Source organism: Pseudophryne corroboree, chromosome 1 (genome assembly GCF_028390025.1).
Source record: "Pseudophryne corroboree isolate aPseCor3 chromosome 1, aPseCor3.hap2, whole genome shotgun sequence".
In the NCBI taxonomy this organism is placed as follows: Eukaryota; Metazoa; Chordata; class Amphibia; order Anura; family Myobatrachidae; genus Pseudophryne; species Pseudophryne corroboree.
This window is the reverse complement of record NC_086444.1, coordinates 917843080-917863302: the sequence shown is the minus strand read 5'-3', so window position 1 is coordinate 917863302 and position 20223 is coordinate 917843080. Positions and strand designations below refer to the sequence as shown.

Genomic DNA, 20223 nt, shown 5'->3' with positions numbered 1-20223 from the left:
CGTACAAGCGGACTCAGGTGCGGTGGGGGGGGGTCGTCTCAAGAGTTTCAGCACGCAGTGGGCTCACTCGCAAGTGAACCCCTGGATCCTACAAGTAGTATCCCAGGGGTACAGATTGGAAATTCGAGACGTCTCCCCCTCGCAGGTTCCTGAAGTCTGCTTTACCAACGTCTCCCTCCGACAGGGAGGCAGTAGTGAAAACAATTCACAAGCTGTATTCCCAGCAGGTGATAATCAAAGTACCCCTCCTACAACAAGGAAAGGGGTATTATTCCACACTATATTGTGGTACTGAAGCCAGACGGCTCGGTGAGACCTATTCTAAATCTGAAATAGTTGAACACTTACATACAAAGGTTCAAATCTAGATGGAGTCACTCAGAGCAGTGATAGCGAACCAGGAGGAAGGGGACTATATGGTGTCCCGGGACATCAGGGATGCTTACCTCCATGTCCCAATTTGCCCTTCTCACCAAGGGTACCTCAGGTTCGTGGTACAGAACTGTCACTATCAGTTTCAGACGCTGCCGGTTGGATTGTCCACGGCACCCCGGGTCCTTACCAAGGTAATGGCCGAAATGATGATTCTTCTTCAAAGAAAATGGACGATCTCCTGATAGGGGCAAGGTCCAGAGAACAGTTGGAGGTCGGAGTAGCACTATCTCAAGTAGTTCTACGACAGCACGGGTGGATTCTAAATATTCCAAAACCGCAGCTGTTTCCGACGACACGTCTGCTGTTCCTAGGGATGATTCTGGACACAGTCCAGAAAAAGGTGTTTCTCCCGGAGAAGAAAGCCAGGGAGTTATCCGAGCTAGTCAGGAACCTCCTAAAACCAGGAAAAGTGTCAGTGCATCATTGCACAAGGGTCCTGGGAAAAATGGTGGCTTCTTACGAAGCGATTCCATTCGGTAGATTTCACGCAAGAACTTTTCAGTGGGATCTGCTGGAAAAATGGTCCGGATCGCATATTCAGAGGCATCAGTGGATAACCCTGTCTCCAAGGACAAGGGTGTTTCTTCTGCGGTGGCTGCAGAGTGCTCATCTACTAAAGGGCCGCAGATTCGGCATTCAGGACTGGGTCCTGGTGACCACGGATGCCAGCCTGAGAGGCTGGGGAGCAGTCACACAGGGAAAAAATTTCCAGGGAGTGTGATCAAGTCTGGAGACTTCTCTCCACATAAATATACTGGAGCTAAGGGCAATTTACAATGTTCTAAGCTTAGCAAGACCTCTGCTTCAAGGTCAGCCGGTATTGATCCAGTGGGACAACATCACGGCAGTCGCCCACGTAAACAGACAGGGCGGCACAAGAAGCAGGAGGGCAATGGCAGAAACTGCAAGGATTCTTCGCTGGGCGAAAAATCATGTGATAGCACTGTCAGCAGTGTTCATTCCGGGAGTGGACAACTGGGAAGCAGACTTCCTCAGCAGGCACGACCTCCACCCGGGAGAGTGGGGACTTCATCGGGAAGTATTCCACATGATTGTGAACCGTTGGGAAAGACCAAAGGTGGACATGATGGCGTCCCGCCTGAACAAAAAACTGGACAGGTATTGCGCCAGGTCAAGAGACCCTCAAGCAATATCTGTGGACGTTCTGGTAACACCGTGGGTGTACCAGTCGGTGTATGTGTTCCCTCCTCTGCTTCTCATAACCAAGGTACTGAGAATTATAAGACGTAGAGGAGTAAGAACTATACTCGTGGCTCCGGATTGGCCAAGAAGGACGTGGCACCCGGAACTTCAAGAAATGCTCAGAGGACTCATGGCCTCTGCCGCTAAGAAGGGACTTGCTTCAGCAAGTACCAGGTCTGTTCCAAGACTTACCGCGGCTGCGTTGACGGCATGGCGGTGGAACGCCAGATCCTAAGGGAAAAAGGCATTCCGGAAGAGGTCATTCCTACCCTGGTCAAAGCCAGGAAGGAGGTGACCGCAAAACATTATCACCACATGTGGCGAAAATATGTTGCGTGGTGTGAGGCCAGGAAGGCCCCACGAAGAAATTTCAACTCGGTCGATTCCTGCAAACAGGAGTGTCTATGGGCCTCAAATTGGGGTCCATTGAGGTTCAAATTTCGGCCCTGTCAATTTTCTTCCAGAAAGAATTGGCTTCAGTTCCTGAAGTCCAGAAGTTTGTCAAGGGAGTATTGCATATACAACCCCCTTTTTGTGCCTCCAGTGGCACTGTGGGATCTCAACGTAGTTCTGGGATTCCTCAAATCACATTTTAAACCGCTCAAATCTGTGGATTTGAAATATCTCACATGAAAAGTGACCATGCTGTTGGCCCTGGCCTCGGCCAGGCGAGTGTCAGAATTGGCGGCTTTGTCTCACAAAAGCCATATCTGATTGTCCATTCGGACAGGGCAGAGCTGCGGACTCGTCCCCAGTTTCTTCCTAAGGTGGTGTCAGCGTTTCACCTGAACCAGCTCATTGTGGTACCTGCGGCTACTAGTGACTTGGAGGACTCCAAGTTTCTAGATGTTGTCAGGGCCCTGAAAATATAGGTTTCCAGGACGGCTGGAGTCAGGAAAACTGACTCGCTGTTATCCTGTATGCACCCAACAAACTGGGTGCTCTTGCGTCTAAGCAGACGATTGCTCGTTGGATTTGTAGCACATTTCAACTTGCACATTCTGTGGCAGGCCTGCCACAGCCTAAATCTGTCAAGGCCCATTCCACAAGGAAGGTGGGCTCATCCTGGGCGGCTGCCCGAGGGGTCTCGGCATTACAACTCTGCCGAGCAGCTACATGGTCGGGGGAGAACACGTTTGTAAAACTCTACAAATTTAATACCCTGGCTAAAGAGGACCTGGAGTTCTCTCATTCGGTGCTGCAGAGTCATCCGCACTCTCCCGCCCGTTTGGGAGCTTTGGTATAATCCCCATGGTCCTGACGGAGTCCCCAGCATCCACTAGGACGTCAGAGAAAATAAGATTTTACTTACCGATAAATCTATTTCTCGTAGTCCGTAGTGGATGCTGGGCGCCCATCCCAAGTGCGGATAGTCTGCAATACTTGTACATAGTTATTGTTACAAAAATCGGGTTATTATTGTTGTGAGCCATCTTTTCAGAGGCTCCGCTGTTATCATGCTGTTAACTGGGTTCAGATCACAGGTTGTACAGTGTGATTGGTGTGGCTGGTATGAGTCTTACCCGGGATTCAAAATCCTTCCTTATTGTGTACGCTCGTCCGGGCACAGTATCCTAACTGAGGCTTGGAGGAGGGTCATGGGGGGAGGAGCCAGTGCACACCACCTGATCCTAAAGCTTTTACTTTTGTGCCCTGTCTCCTGCGGAGCCGCTAATCCCCATGGTCCTGACGGAGTCCCCAGCATCCACTACGGACTACGAGAAATAGATTTATCGGTAAGTAAAATCTTATTTTTACATCCTCCTCACGTCACTCATATGCCTATGTTAGCAGAGCCCAAGGATCCAGATACAGATCACAGACTAGCTTATTCTGTGACCGTGACAGTTCCTCCTGTCTCTGTTATTCCCCGTCTTTGTCTGCGCCACTGTGCTTGTGCAAGACAGATACCATACGCGATTACATAAAACATGCAGCTTTTTTCCTTTTATTTTACGTTTCTCCTTCATCCACTAGGGGCCACTGGAGCGTAGTTACAATGGGGATATAGTAGGCAGTAATTGGGAGCTGGCACTTTAAAATTCTTCACTCTGTGGCTAGCTCCTCCCCTACTATCTCCCCTCCAAGCCAGTCTTAGTTAGTGCCCGAGGTAGCTGGTTCACTTGGGTTTAGCTGAAGAATTTTTCTTTTTTCTTTATTATTTTAATTTTTCTTACTTACACTCACAGACTGGCAGCTCTGCCACTGCCAGTCTGCACCGCGGGAGCTGCCGGCGGGGTCCCATCGCAGCTGCGTGCGGCTCGGGATGGGCCCCGGCTGAGGGAGACACTGAGCTCTCCTGAGTTGGCGGACACCGCTGCGTGCGGCGCGTGTCGCGGCCACTCCACTCAGCAGAAGATTCCGGTAGCATGGCAGCGGTAAGTAACAGTGGTCGGACACCGCTGCGTGCGGCGCGTGTTGGGACCACTCTGTCAACAGAGGCCGGACACCGCTGCGTGCGGCGCGTGTTGGAGCCACTCCGTCAACAGAGGCCGGACACCGCTGCGTGCGGCGTGTGTCGGGGCCATTCCATCTGCAAACAGTGGTGAGTAAACACCCCCCATTCACATGGATGTATGGTTTATCTATTACATTGCACATTTACTGGTGCAATGTGCTCTAAGTAATATATTTATCCCTTCAGTGTGCCACTGTATGATCGCAGGAGTCAGATTATAATCAGAAACGCCTTTTCTGATTCAAATTTGGCGCCTTTAAGGGGTGGGCGGAGCTTCAGTGCGCTATGCACAGCGCCCGCTCTGTACGGCGGCTCAGCACTCCCTGCTCCCCGCCCGCGACACACATTGCCGGGGGGGGGATGCAGGGCACTCAAGACGGAGGGGATACAGGGCGCTCACCGCTCTGGGTAAGTTACAGGCTTCCGCGCTGTACAGCGGACTCAGCGCCCCGCTCCCCAGCCACTGTATTTCCCGCTCTGTACAGCGGGCTCCCGGCTCACGCTTTGCCGGCAAGGGATACACACTCACCGCTCCGGGTAAGCTACAGGCTCCCGCGCTGCACAGCGGGCTCAGCGCCCCGCTCCCCAGCCACTGCATTTCCCGCTCCCCGCACGCATTGCCAGAGGGAGTTACAGGTCGCTCACCGCTTCGTAAGGAACTGAAGCGGGTTAGTTAAATTTTGAGGGCCAGCCTAATTCCGCTCTGCACAGCGGGCTCCCTGCTTCATTTCATATAATGGGTTGTGTGTTCTAATCATGTGTAAGACACTTGTAAAATAAATGAAAAAGAATTGTGAAGATAGCTGTAATGCTTTTACATTGCTGGAGGGAGAGTCAGGGAGCTTACTGCTTCATTTAATGTTTGTACTGGGATAATCCCACTTTACTCAGCGGGCTCCCCACTCCCCAGCACACAAACACACATGGATTGGAGCCTGCTCTATATCAGGGGCTCATGAATGCATTGGTGGCCATAATGGTGGAGCAGATTATGCATAGGAACCCAGGTTCACATATCACCCTCTACCCAATTGGCTTAATTATGTATGTATGTATGTATGTATGTATGTATGTATGTATGTATGTATGTATATATATATATATATATATATAGATAGATATGTGGGTATATATATATGTATGGGTTTATGTGTGGGTGTGTGTGTGTGTGTGTATATATCTGTATATATATATATGTATACTGTTACACTACCATATATAGTGGCAATGTTTTTATTATAAGACCTGGTTTCACATTAGCTCCGCCTTGCCACATAACTTTTCCCCCCGGCGTTTCTCGCAGACTACACGCCATTTTGGGAAACCAACGGAGCCTCCGAGAAACATGTATTGCATCTTCCTAATTTAGCAGTACTCTACATACAGGGCGGGTGTTACCTTCCCTTTATTATTCCTTTGTTTCACTTAATAATAATAATAATACTGGTAGTAATTTGGGGAATGTGTGTGGCATCAGACAGTCGCTGTAGCGGGTATCTGAAGGGACCAGGGTTTGAATCCAAAAAAAAAAAGCTCCTATAGTCTAGTGGCTAAGACTCCTGTCCCACAGCGCAGCGCTACTGGTTCAGGTCTCCGCTGCTCCAGAAAGTTTATTTGCATCGTGTCGGTCACTACACATTATAGGCAGACCTTACATAGGGCTGTGTTTATTTAACCCACCTTTTTCTCCTTTCGTTTGTCTCACCTGGGATAGTCAAAGAATTCCCTCTTAGGTGTGAAGTATGCAGTGGAGCCATCTGCTTAGCCCTCCACGCACCTACAGGACACTCCTGTTTGGCAAGCTCAGATTATGCAGGTAATGTCACTGTTAACCAGAGACCTTGTACGTCATTTCACCTCTCCAGGTTTCTAAAAGAGCCTTGATAACCTTCCATGTTACACAACTCAGCAGTGGAAAGACCTCTCCGGGAGGTGGAGAAAGATGTCCAGGATACTGATGAGGTCCGTTTTCTGTGGAGTCTGAACCAGTGTCTCAGAATATCCAGGTGCATTATACAGCAGTTTGTCTGGTACTGCAGGTAAAGGAGGCGGGCACGTCAGGCCATTGGGGTTCGACGCCGATGATGAAATGACAGCTACTGGTCCAGTTTCGGATGAGCTGGGTAGGCTCCGGGGGGCAGCCGACAGACACCCGAATACACAATTTCAGGTATCAAACAATGTTTGTTTTCCTATCCTTTCCCCGCAGACGGCAGGAAATGGTATCAGGACCTCTCCAGGGTATACCCCTCGATGTATAGCCGGTCCAACAAGCTGTTTTTGTTCCTGAGGCAACCTTGCTCAGAGATCCATCGAAGACACATATGTGGCAGCTGGGTTCTACCTTGTCCGGAGCAGGTAGGTTGTGGAACAATTGTCCTCTAGGTTACAGGATGTTTCGCATCCGGATCAATTGATACTTTGGTACGGGTCAGAATCACGATTCTGCTTTATGTTCTTTGGAGGTCTCCACGTCTGCAGACTCGGAACCTGCATTTTCGTTTGGGCTGTCTTAACCAGATGACCTCGGGGGCTGCGACAGTGACAGGTGAACATGAAATCCTACGGGGCAGATGGTTCAGAGGAAGGAACTTTCTGCAGGATTTCTTGAGCCATTGGAGGTAAGTCCACTTTGCTTTATCCTACTACTGCCCCAGCTCCAAGACAGACCTTTACCGGTCTTTCCTTTAGATTTTTCCTTGCCCTTTCAAGCTTTCGACTCCACATGGGCGATATCTCAGTCACCAGGGGATCTCAGGGTAAAAGGCTGAAGCAGAGGTTTAACAGCCTCGGTCCAGTCTGATTTTAGGTCATCCTATACACCCACTACAGGTCAGACCTTCCTACCACCTGGAGGGTCCCAGGATAGGCGCATGTCAGTGGGAGAAGGCTTGGGCGGTTACAGTCTAGATTTTGGAGTACAACCGTCTCAGGAGTCCCTCGGCATGGGTCGGACGATTTACGATGACAAGAGTCATACTGCAGGCGGTGCTTCATATGCTCCTAACCGCAAAGGGTGTTGATTCCTGTTTTTCACATATCATTTGAATCGGGACAGTTCTCAGGTCTTTGTTTTCTTTTCACGTTTCGAAGCCAGTGGGCTTGGCCAGGCATATTCTGGCCTTACTCCTTTCAATCTGTGATTGCTAGTTTGAACAAGAAAGGGAGCTTTACGTGTCCCTTGTCTTCAGAGATGCCTGTTTACTGATTTCGGTTGGGTTTCCTCATCGGGCTTTTCTCAGATTCGCATTACAGGATTCTCATTTTCACTGTCGGTCCTTTCCTTTCGGTCTCGCTTCCGATCCCACAGGGTTCTGGAAGTTCGCAGAATAACTTTTTCAAAGGCAGGAGGTGACGTGGGTTCCCTAATGGGACAATCTACTTCTACTATCCCACTCTGTACATTAGGTGGCGTCTGAATATCCGGAGGATCCAGGAGCTTCTGGTTCGACACAGATCCAAGTTATGCTCCTCGTAGACGTTTTCACAACACGGTCCGTCAAAGGATTTTTCCTTCCTCGGCACCAGGTACTCTATTTCTTCAGTCAAGTTGTGACGCAATGAGTTGTCGCCTACATTCCCCTCTGAGCGGGGGACAACAATCTTCTTTCCAGGTCAGGCCACCAGGTCAGACTCCTGGGTGAGGGAACATTCCCCAGAGTTTTGTCAACTGGTCTGCTGTGGGCGGAGATTCCGAATCGACCTCAGGCCGTTCTGACTGACTCTTTAACCCTTTACTACTCAGGGACGTGAGCTCTGGTGGCAGTAGCCGAGGATGCCCTCAGGGCTCCTGGGAGTTTTCTGGTTATTCTATCTTGCCTCCTTTTCTATTTTTACCTCACTTTCGGTAACACAGGAGGAGAATATGCGTGCTAGTCCTCTCGGTGGCTCTGGTGGGGCCACCCATGACTTGAAGATCCAGCCTGCACCTGTTGTCAGTAGAGGAGCATTGGCTCCTACCTAGACTGGACAATAGGGTCCTTTTACTTGTTCAATCGTGTGACTGTCCACGAGACCTCAGAAGGGAGGAGTTCCCTAGTTCGGTTAGGCCTACTGGGCCCTGATTTCAGAAGTCTGTTACCTTTCCTCGCTTTTGCCACTTTCGGAAAACTGTATGGGACATGATAAGGATAAAAGAGGGTTTTCCCCTTCTTTCGGTTACCATTCAGCCGTCATCTTTGGTTTCTCTGGGAGGTTTTGCTCCGCTGCGCTTAAAACCACATTGACCTGAAGTTTAGGTCTCTGCCTTTTTTCGGTTTTCTTCCAAAAGAGATTAGCCTGGTGGCCGTAAGTTTGGCCTCTCTTTCAGGGAGTACTCTATTGGCAACTCCCCCGGCTGACCTTAGGCCTCAGAGGTCGTTTCTTCCAAAGGGGATGTCCGTTTTTCATATAAATCTGACACTAGTGTTTTTCAGTTACTAGTTGACTGTTGTCAAGGCTCGCCGACTCTCTCTACAGAGGTCTTCGGCTATTCGACAAAGGGTTTTTCTTCTTTGTTAGGTACGATGCTCCCGTACTAAATAGCCGGGGTCCCAGCATATGCTGGGCTGTTGGATACATCTGACCATCAGACAGGCTTCTTGGCGGTGGCTCGGGAGCCTCCGTTTTTCCATTTCAACGCACTTTACGCGCGTTATGGGACCTAAGTGGGCAGCTGCCAGTGGGGTCTCCATGAATACTTTATGTCGGGCGGCTACTTGGTTGGACCGACATTAGTTTTGTCAAATTCTACAAGTTTGACACTTTTGCGGCCTCTGCATCACAGTTTGGCCGAGCGGTTTTACAGGACTCTCAGCGCTCTCCCACCCGTTTTGGGAGCTCTGGGACGTCCCCATTGTAACTACGCTCCAGTGGCCCCTAGTGGATGAAGGAGAAATCAGGATTTTGGTACTTACCGATTAAATCCCTTTCTCCGATTCCACAGGGGCCACTGGACGCCCGCCCAGCGCTGTTCCTCCTTGTTTTTTGCTTAACGGTTTGCAGATCACCATATGACTGCTTGTTGAGTTCGGGCTAGCCGGTTGGTTGTTAGGTTCTGTTCCAGGTTTAGTTTGTGTTATCCTGGTTTACAGGGCGTCATTAACCTCCTCTACCTTACGGTTTGGTTTTTTCCAGCTCTCCTCGGGCACAGTTTTACGTAGACTGGCTTGGAGGGGAGATAGTAGGGGAGGAGCTAGCCACAGAGTGAAGAATTTTAAAGTGCCAGCTCCCAATTACTGCCTACTATATCCCCATTGTAACTACGCTCCAGTGGCCCCTGTGGAATCGGAGAAAGGGATTTATCGGTAAGTACCAAAATCCTGATTTTTTTCATGTAAAATATTCCAATTACCATATATGGAGACATACAGTACGTCACATGCAGTTTATTGTACAGACATTCATGGACAACTTACAAATATTTGCAGGGCTGTGCGGAAAACCAAGAATTGCTGATGTTGGAGGTGTCCCATATTTGGTACCAACTGCACGTCTCGATAAAGTATGTTTTTTTTTTGGTTTCATTTTTTCATTTCTCCGTTTTAGTTACAGAATGCTGTTGTTTTTTGGCCCACTACACAAACTGTGACTTTATTGATAAATGCCACACTTTAGGCATATACAAATACTTCTGTGTGCACTTGCATAGCATACAGTATGGGAGTAAAGGGTAATATAGAAAGTAAGTGGGCCTGGGTTAAATGCTGATTTATGATGAGAGATAGAGAGATAGAGATTATATTATTTGTATTCGGCACTCATGAAGTAAACATCAGTCAGCTTGCCTGGTGCCCTCTAAATCAACCTTGCAGGTTGAAGATATAAGCACAATGAAGCAGCACTCCAGGACTTAATTCAAATAAACGGGTCCAGTCTCCCGATTTTGATGTGCAACGTTTCGGTTTTAATCACAAACCTTCGTCAGGCATGACGAAGGCTTGTGATTAAAACCGAAACGTTGCACATCAAAATCGGGAGACTGGACCCGTTTATTTGAATTAAGTCCTGGAGTGCCGCTTCATTGTGCATATATATCTCTATCTCTAAACAAACAAGAGGGTTCTGCACTCTCATCAAAGTTCCTAGTAGTGGGTGCTCCCGACAGACGAAATGTCCGCAAATGTAGACGAGAATTCCACGTGGTGGAGGGTGCACTCTCACTGTGTATAAAGTCCACACATTTCTTCAATGGAAATTTTTTATTGTAGCCTCAAAGGTTTCGACATTTCGATCCAAAAACCAGGATCTTTTTCAAGAAGGGCCATACATGAATCATCAAATCCAATCATAATATAATGAAGCCGAATAATTAAAAGTATATCTATTAAAAATAGGACATAAACATGACTGAGCCTCCCAGGTCCCAATATATAACAATATTAGCGACAATGCTTGTATCAACATAAACTACTACATAATACCAGATTTAGAAAAAAGGAACTCATATACCAAAAACAGGTGGCAGAGTAGTGAGACTACAAGGAGGAATACAATAACACCCTGTGTTTACCACTGGTCTTAAAATGCATGCAAGGCCCACACCTCCTCACCTCTATTAGCACATTCCAATGGGGCTGCATGTCTGAACTGTTGTATACCAGGTGTAGAGAATGTCCATATAATCACAGCTCTGCAACCAAACCACTGCTGTAATCAAAGGATATCTCTATTATAGACGTGTATCAGAATCAAATGTATATATCAAACCTTGTTACCACATAAATACCTATGGGTCTGGAGAGGTATGCACAAGACTACACCTGGATAAGGCATTCTCCCACACAGGGTCAACAGCTGCAGGATCTCAAAAAGGACATTCAGCCACTGTGATTACACATATACTCTGTTTAAACAATGTGCATCTGAGGCATAGAAATATATATCAAAAAAGCCATAATCAACGATCAATAAATACCTATAGGTCCAAGAGGATACACATAGGGCAGCCCCTGGGTTAAGCAGTCTCCCACATCAAATCCATAGCTACAAACAATAAATAAACCCAAATCAAAAGATTATAGGATTATACAAACATCAAACTTAATCAGTGGGACAAATCCAACATAGTTACTCACAGAATCATGTGGAACACTGCACAAACCAGGGCTGCATGCACCAACTGGATCTAGGCAGGGGATTTAAATACCCCTTGACCCGGAAGTATCAAGGGTGTGAGGGGTCAACTCCAATAGTCACCTGAATAATTATCCAAACCTTTATTCCACTTCATTAACCATTTACCACCAGCACAAAAGGCCAAATAAGCAATCAGTATGCCTGTGTATGCATTAATAGTCACAGTACAACAGAGGGAATACACAAAATAGCGCTTCATGCGCCGGGGGACCGGAAACAGGAAGTGTCATGCGTTCCAACCGCCAAGCCTGGTGGAACGCATGCTGCAAACACCTTAGCGGACACATAGCGCATGACACTTGCAAGGGGACAAAGTCCCCGCATCACGAGCACAGTCCCCTTGCCACCAAATAGACACATCTGCATTAACCCCATGGGCCGGAGGGACCGAATCGGTCCATACACGCCGGGGGCCAGAAACAGGAAGTCCCGTGCGTTACGCACGCTGCTAACATAAATAGGGGATGAAAAAACGATCTAATATATTTAGAGACAAAGTGATGTTTTATATCAAAAGATGAGATCATCCCTCAAGAAATATATATATATATATATATATATATATGGTTCCTCAAAAAATCAACTGTTGAACAACATATAAAAAAGGGTAAAAAATTGTTATAGGGGACCCAGGAGGAGGCAGCAGCAGCAATAACAATACAAAAACATAAACAAAAAAACATACATAAAACGGTTACAATTAAAAAGATAAGCTGGCTATATAGTGAATGAATATATATATATATATATATATATATATATATATATACATATATATATACAGGTTGAATATCCCATATCCAAATATTCCGAAATACGGAATATTCCGAAATACAGACTTTTTTGAGTGAGAGTGAGATAATGAAACCTTTGTTTTTTGGTGGCTCAATGTACACAAACTTTGTTTAATACACAAAGGCCCTCATTCCGAGTTGCTCGCTCGCTAGCTGCTTTTAGCAGCATTGCACACGCTAAGCCGCCGCCCTCTGGGAGTGTATCTTAGCATAGCAGAATTGCGAATAGAAATTTCTTAGCAGTTTCTGAGTAGCTCCAGACTTACTCAGCCATTGCGATCAGTTCAGTCAGTTTCGTTCCTGGTTTGACGTCGCAAACACACCCAGCGTTCGCCCAGACACTCCCCCGTTTCTTCAGGCACTCTCGCGTTTTCCCAGAAACGCCAGCGTTTTTTCGCACACGCCCATAAAACGGCCAGTTTCCGCTCAGAAACACCCACTTTCTGTCAATCACACTCCGATCACCAGAACGAAGAAATTTCTTCGTTAAGCCGTGAGTAAAATACCAAATTTTTTAGCAAATTTACTTGGCGCAGACGCACTGCGAACATTGCGCATGCGCAGTTTGCGACAAATCGCTCCGTTGCGAAAAAAATAACGAGCGAACAACTCGGAATGAGGGCCAAAGTTATTAAAAATATTGTATTAAATGACCTTCAGGCTGTGTGTATAAGGTGTATATGAAACATAAATGAATTATGTGAATGTACACACACTTTGTTTAATGCACAAATTTATAAACAATATTGGCTAAAATGACCTTCAGACAGTGTGTATAAGGTGTATATGAAACATAAATGCATTCTGTGCTTAGACTTAGGTCCCATCACCATGATATCTCATTATGGTATGCAATTATTCCAAAATACGGAAAAATCCCATATCCAAAATACCTCTGGTCCCAAGCATTTTGGATAAGGGATACTCAACCTGTATGTGTGTGTGTGTGTGTGTGTATATATATATATATATATATATATATATTTCTTTTTTTTTTTAGTTCTGACAAATAACAGACTCAAGACTTACCTGTTCACCCGAGCATTTCACTAATGTCTCTAGTTAAGCTTGTTTTGTATTTTGTGCTGCAAAGACAAATGTAAAGCACTGTGAGTTCTATTAATCCAAAAGTGATATATAAATAACTATTATTATAATTATTATTATTATGACATACAAAAAACTGGTGAAGTGAGCAGACAAAAGTAGCAGCTATGTACAGTCTATCGCAGGGGGAAAAAACTGGTGAACTCCAGCTGCTGTGGAACTACACATTCCAGCATGCTCTGCCATGGTTTTAGTATGTGCTAATAGCAAAACGCTGCATTGCCACAGGTTGCACATCAAAAGTTTTCTACTGACCTAGGACCCTATTCAGTAGCCGTCGCTACTGATATGCGATCGCATTTCCTCGCTCAGTCCCGCACTGCCAACGTACAAGACCCGGGACAGAACAATGCGGCAATGCAGCATTGCCGGGGCGTCAACTTTGCATTGGGCAGGTGGTTCGATAGAAACGGGGGCAGGTTCGGGGCGGCCGTGTGACATAACACGTGGCCGCAGGGACCCGAAAAATAGCTACCCTGCGTCTGCCTTTGCAGCCTGGCTGCGGAGGCAGGGGGCTTCCACAAATCAGCTTCCAAGTATTTGCTTGTTGGACTGCCTTGCCCTGTGCTGGGCGGCCCCCAGCATGCGATCGCAGCCAGTTGCAGTTTTGCTAAAATCGCAAAACTGCAACTGAAGCTGAGTAAGGTCCCAAATGTGGTATTGCAGCAACAGCGTTTTTGAATCAATACTTATTTTCTCTATCGTCCTAAGTGGATGCTGGGGTTCCTGAAAGGACCATGGGGAATAGCGGCTCCGCAGGAGACAGGGCACAAAAAGTAAAGCTTTTACAGGTCAGGTGGTGTGCACTGGCTCCTCCCCCTATGACCCTCCTCCAGACTCCAGTTAGATTTTTGTGCCCGGCCGAGAAGGGTGCAATTCTAGGTGGCTCTCATAAAGAGCTGCTTAGAGAAGTTTAGCTTAGGTTTTTTATTTTACAGTGATTCCTGCTGGCAACAGGATCACTGCAACGAGGGACAGAGGGGAGAAGAAGTGAACTCACCTGCGTGCAGGATGGATTGGCTTCTTGGCTACTGGACATGAAGCTCCAGAGGGACGATCACAGGTACAGCCTGGATGGTCACCGGAGCCTCGCCGCCGGCCCCCTCGCAGATGCTGAAGCAAGAAGAGGTCCAGAATCGGCGGCTGAAGACTCCTGCAGTCTTCTAAAGGTAGCGCACAGCACTGCAGCTGTGCGCCATTTTCCTCTCAGCACACTTCACACGGCAGTCACTGAGGGTGCAGGGCGCTGGGGGGGGGCGCCCTGGGAGGCAAATGTAAACCTATATAAGGCTAAAAATACCTCACATATAGCCCCCAGAGGCTATATGGAGATATTTAACCCCTGCCTAAATACAATAAATAGCGGGAGACGAGCCCGCCGAAAAAGGGGCGGGGCCTATCTCCTCAGCACACAGCGCCATTTTCTCTCACAGAAAGGCTGGAGAGAAGGCTCCCAGGCTCTCCCCTGCACTGCACTACAGAAACAGGGTTTAAACAGAGAGGGGGGGCACTAAATTGGCGATATAAATATATTAAAGATGCTATAAGGGAGAAACACTTATATAAGGTTGTCCCTATGTAATTATAGCGTTTTTTTGGTGTGTGCTGGCAAACTCTCCCTCTGTCTCTCCAAAGGGCTAGTGGGGTCCTGTCCTCTGTCAGAGCATTCCCGGTGTGTGTGCTGTGTGTCGGTACGTGTGTGTCGACATGTATGAGGACGATGTTGGAGGAGGCGGAGCAATTGCCTATGATGGTGATGTCACTCTCTAGGGAGTCGACACCGGTATGGATGGCTTATTTAGGGAATTACGTGAGAATGTCAACACGCTGCAAGGTCGGTTGACGACATGAGACGGCCGACAAACAATTAGTACCGGTCCAGGCGTCTCAGAAACACCGTCAGGGGTTTTTAATAACGCCCATTTACCTCAGTCGGTCGACACAGACACAGACACCGACACTGAATCCAGTGTCGACGGTGAATAAACAAACGTATTCCTTATTAGGGCCACACGTTAAGGGCAATGAAGGAGGTGTTACATATTTCTGATACTACAAGTACCACAAAAAAGGGTATTATGTGGGAGTGAAAAAACTACCTGTAGTTTTTCCTGAATCAGATAAAATAAAATAAAGTGTGTGATGATGCGTGGGTTTACCCCGATAGCAAATATTGGCGTTATACCCTTTCCCGCCAGAAGTTAGGGCGCGTTGGGAATGAATAAGGCGCTCACACGCTTATCAAGTGGCGTTACCGTCTCCAGATACGGCCGCCCTCAAGGAGCCAGCTGATAGGCAGCTGGAAAAATATCCTAAAAAGTATATACACACATAAGGTGGTTATACTGCGACCAGCGATCGCCATCAGCCTGGAGATGCAGTGCTGGGTTGGCTTGGTCGGTTTCCCTGACTGAAAATATTTGATTGATATAGAGCATTTAATAGGATGCATTATATATTTATGTATGCGAGATGCACAGAGGGATATGTGCACTCTGGCATCAAAATAAGTGCGTGATCCATATCTCCCAGAAGATGTCATGGACACGACAGTGGTCAGGTGATACATATCCCATACGACACATGGAAGTATGGCCGTATAAAGGGAAAGAGTTATTTGGGGTCGGTCCAACGGACCTGGGGGTCTCGGCAACAGCTGGAAATCCAACCTTTTTACCCCAAGTTACATCTCAGCAGAAACAGACACCGTCTTTTCAGCCTCAATCCTTCCGTTCCCATGAGGGCAAGCGGGCAAAAGGCCAGTCATATCTGCCCAGACATAGAGGAAAGGGAAGTAGACTGCAGCAGACAGCTCCTTCCCAGGAAAGGAAGCCTTCCACCGCGTCTGCCAAGTCCCCAGCATGACGCTGGGGCCGTGTAAGCGGACTCAGGTTAGGTGGGGGTGTAGTCTCAAGAGTCTCAACGCGCAGTGGGATCACTCGCAAGTTGACCCCTGGATCGTACTAGTATTATCCCAGGGGTACAGATTGGAGAGTCGAGACATCTTTTCCTCGCAGGTTCCTGAAGTCTGCGTTACCAACGGCTCCCTCCAACAGGGAGGCAGTATTGGGAAAAATTCACAAGCTGTATTTCCAGCAGGTGATAATCAAAGTACCCCTCCTACAACAAGGAAAAGGGTATTAGTCTTCCACACTATATGGTGGTACTGAAGCCAGACGGCTTGGTGAGACATAGTCTAAATCTGAAATCTTTGAACACTTACATAAAGGTTCAAATCAAGATGGAGTCACTCAGAGCAGTGATAGCGAACCGGAAAGAAGGGGACTATATGGTGTCCCTGGACATCAAGGATTACCTCCATGTCCAAATTTGCCCTTCTCAACAAGGGTACATCGGGTTCGTGATACAGAACTGTCAATATCAGTTTCAAAAGTTGCCGTTGAATTATCCACGGCACCCCGGGCCTTTACCAAGGTAATGGCCGAAAAGATGACTCTCTTCAAAGAAAAGGGCATCTTAATTATCCCTTACTTGGACGATATCCTGAAAGGGGCAAGTTCCAGAGAACAGTTGGAGGTCGGAAAAGAACTATCTAAAGTAGTTCTACGATAGCACGAGTGGATTCTAAATATTCCAAAAATCGCAGCTGTTTTTTCCGATGATACGTCTGCTGTTCCCAGGAATGATTCTGGGCATAGTCCAGAAAAAGGTATTTCTCCTGGAGGGGAAAGCCAGGGAGTTATCCGACCTAGTCAGAAACCTCCTAAAACCAGGCCAAGTATCAGTGCATTAATGCACAGGAGGCCTGGGAAAAATGGTGGCTTCTTACGAAGCGATTCCATTCGGCAGATCTCACGCAAAACATTTTCAGGGAGATTTGCTGGACGAATGGTCCGGATCGCATCTTCAGATGCATCAGCGGATAACCCTGTCTCCAAGGACAAGGGTATCTCTTCTGTGGTGGTTGCAGGAGGCTCATCTACTGGAGGGCCGCAGATTCGGCATACAGGATTGGATCCTGGTGACCACGGACGCCAGCCTGAGAGGCTGGGGAGCAGTCACACAGGGAAGAAACTTCCAGGGAGTGTGGACGAGCCTGGAAAAGTCTCTTCACATAAACATTCTGGAACTAAGAGCAATCTACAATGCTCTAAACCAGGCGGAACCTCTGCTTCAAGGAAGACCGGTGTTGATCCAGTCGGACAACATCACGGCAGTCGCCCATGTAAACAGACAGGGCGGCACAAGAAGCAGGAGTGCAATGGCAGAAGCTGCCAGGATCCTTCGCTGGGCGGAGAATCACGTGATAGCAGTATTCATCCCGGGCGTGGACAACTGGGAAGCAGACTTCCTCAGCAGACACGATCTTCACCCGGGAGAGTGGGGACTTCATTCAGAAGTTTTCCTCATGATAATAAACCGTTGGGAAAAACCAATGGTGGACATGATGGCGTCTCGCCTCAACAAAAAACTGGACAGGTATTGCGCCAGGTCAAGAGATCCGCAGGCAATAGCTGTGGATGCGCTGGTAACACCTTGGGTGTACCAGTCGGTATATGTGTTTCCTCCTCTGCCTCTCATACCAAAGGTATTGAGGATTATACGGCAAAGAGGAGTAAGAACGATACTAGTGGCTCCGGATTGGCCAAGAAGGACTTGGTACCCGGAACTTCAAGAGATGGTCACGGACGATCCGTGGCCTCTACCTCTGAGAAGGGACCTGCCTCAGCAGGGTCCTTGTCTTTTTCAAGACTTACCGCGGCTGCGTTTGACGGCATGGCGGTTGAACGCTAGATTCTAAAAGAAAAAGGCATTCCTGAAGAAGTCATTCCTACCTTGATTAAGGCAAGGAAAGAAGTCACCGCAAAGCATTATCACCGCATTTGGCGGAAATATGTGGCATGGTGCGAGGGTCGGAATGCTCCGACGGAGGAATTTCAACTGGGTCGTTTCCTACATTTCCTGCAATCAGGATTGTCTATGGGTCTCAAATTGGGATCTATTAAGGTTCAAATTTCGGCCCTGTCTATATTCTTCCAAAAAGAATTGGCCTCAGTTCCTGAGGTCCAGACTTTTGTCAAAGGAGTACTGCATATACAGCCTCCTGTGGTGCCTCCGGTGGCACCGTGGGATCTAAATGTAGTTTTAGATTTCCTCAAATCCCATTGGTTTGAACCACTTAAGAAGGTGGATTTGAAATATCTCACATGGAAAGTGACTATGTTACTGGCCCTGGCTTCGGCCAGGAGAGTATCAGAACTGGCGGCTTTATCTTATAAAAGTCCTTATTTCATTTTCCATTCAGATAGGGCAGAGCTGCGGACGCGTCCGCATTTTCTCCCGAAGGTGGTGTCAGCGTTTCACCTGAACCAGCCTATTGTAGTGCCTGCGGCTACAAACGACTTGGAAGACTCCAAGTTGTTGGACGTTGTCAGAGCTTTAAAGATATACATTTCAAGGACGGCTGGAGTCAGAAAATCTGACTCGCTGTTTATACTGTATGCACCCAACAAGTTGGGTGCACCTGCTTCTAAGCAGTCGATTGCTCGTTGGATTTGTAACACGATTCAACTTGCACATTCTGTGGCAGGCCTACCACAGCCTAATTCTGTTAAGGCCCATTCCACAAGGAAGGTGGGCTCATCCTGGGCGGCTGCCCGAGGGGTCTCGGCATTACAACTCTGCCGAGCAGCTACGTGGTCAGGGGAGAACACGTTTGTAAAATTTTACAAATTTGATACCCTGGCAAAAGAGGACCTGGAGTTCTCTCATTCGGTGCTGCAGAGTCATCCGCACTCTCCCGCCCGTTTGGGAGCTTTGGTATAATCCCCATGGTCCTTTCAGGAACCCCAGCATCCACTTAGGACGATAGAGAAAATAAGAATTTACTTACCGATAATTCTATTTCTCGGAGTCCGTAGTGGATGCTGGGCGCCCATCCCAAGTGCGGATTATCTGCAAGACTTGTACATAGTTATTGTTAACTATTTCGGGTTATTTTGTTTAGGGAGCCATCTTTCAGAGGCTCCTCTGTTATCATACTGTTAACTGGGTTTAGATCACAAGTTGTACGGTGTGATTGGTGTGGCTGGTATGAGTCTTACCCGGGATTCAAAATCCTCCCTTATTGTGTACGCTCGTCCGGGCACAGTACCTAACTGGAGTCTGGAGGAGGGTCATAGGGGGAGGAGCCAGTGCACACCACCTGACCTGTAAAAGCTTTACTTTTTGTGCCCTGTCTCCTGCGGAGCCGCTATTCCCCATGGTCCTTTCAGGAACCCCAGCATCCACTACGGACTCCGAGAAATAGAATTATCGGTAAGTAAATTCTTATTATCTGTGACATTGTAGACACCTAAAAGTCCAAAGTCTTATCTGAAGCTAAAACTTACTGGATGGATAGTTCTGAGCTGTCCCAGCGGGCATGCATCACGTAATTAAAATTAATGTGGGCATGAAATTTGTTCACTTAAATTCTTAACTTATTTTACGTTAATTTTATGGTAACAGTTTCATCTATTTTGTCCGTGTACTGTATATGAAAAATGTTGCTGTTTTTGTTGAAGAATAAGTTTTACCTCTGACAGCTGTGTTTCTTTTGAAGATATATAACATTAATACAGTATCAAAGAAGATTCACCTACCTGGAGCCTACATACTAGGTGCTGGAGCCGTTTCACATAAAAGCGTGTCTATGAACGCTGAGGTTGGTGAAGTTTCTAATAATGTTCCCAATTGTCAAAATAGTAGATTAAAAATACATTAGTTAAAGGGCCAAGCTCATTTCTTCTTCAGGGTCCATAGGGCTCCACAGGGGAGAAAATGGGGTGTAGGTGGTGTAAAGGACCGGGCACCAAACAGTTAAAGCTTTAACATTTCCCAGGATGCTTACATCCTTCCCCCCTCCCCCCCTATTCCCACCCACAGCCCAGGCTATTCAGTGTCTTTGTGGTGCTGGCAGCATCATGTTCACCTTTAAATAGTGGGGCTGCCCAAGCTCTATTTTTACTACTAGACAGAGCTAGCAGCACAAGGCAGTCCTCTAGAGTCTAGACACCAGCACTGCTGCTCAATCAACCCCCCGCTGGTGCTGCAACACCAGTAAGCGGTCTGATACTTTCGGTGGGGCACCTGGGGGCACGGCTAGAA

General features: G+C 47.4%; 1 protein-coding gene and 1 long non-coding RNA gene across 5 annotated transcripts in view; one reads left to right on the top strand and one right to left on the bottom strand.

The window, feature by feature from the left end:
- The window catches only part of LOC134918065 (uncharacterized), a 39905-nt gene extending 28665 nt beyond the window's left edge, over positions 1-11240 (bottom strand). Inside the window, exons 1-4 of the long non-coding RNA XR_010177437.1 lie at positions 11152-11240; positions 10992-11059; positions 10803-10900; positions 10627-10723 (exon numbers count right to left, since the gene is read on the bottom strand). This is a non-coding gene — a long non-coding RNA (uncharacterized LOC134918065). The remainder of the gene's footprint in view (positions 1-10626; positions 10724-10802; positions 10901-10991; positions 11060-11151) is intronic.
- C1H11orf54 (chromosome 1 C11orf54 homolog) overlaps positions 1-20223 on the top strand; it is a 188176-nt gene that overhangs the window by 72698 nt on the left and 95255 nt on the right. For 2 of the 4 annotated variants that reach the window (XM_063920330.1, XM_063920329.1), the window contains exons 4-5: positions 9505-9578; positions 19679-19780. In XM_063920330.1, the coding sequence (XP_063776400.1) occupies positions 9505-9578; positions 19679-19780 (176 nt within the window). The remainder of the gene's footprint in view (positions 1-9504; positions 9579-19678; positions 19781-20223) is intronic. The other 2 variants (XM_063920332.1, XM_063920331.1) reach the window with 1 other exon arrangement.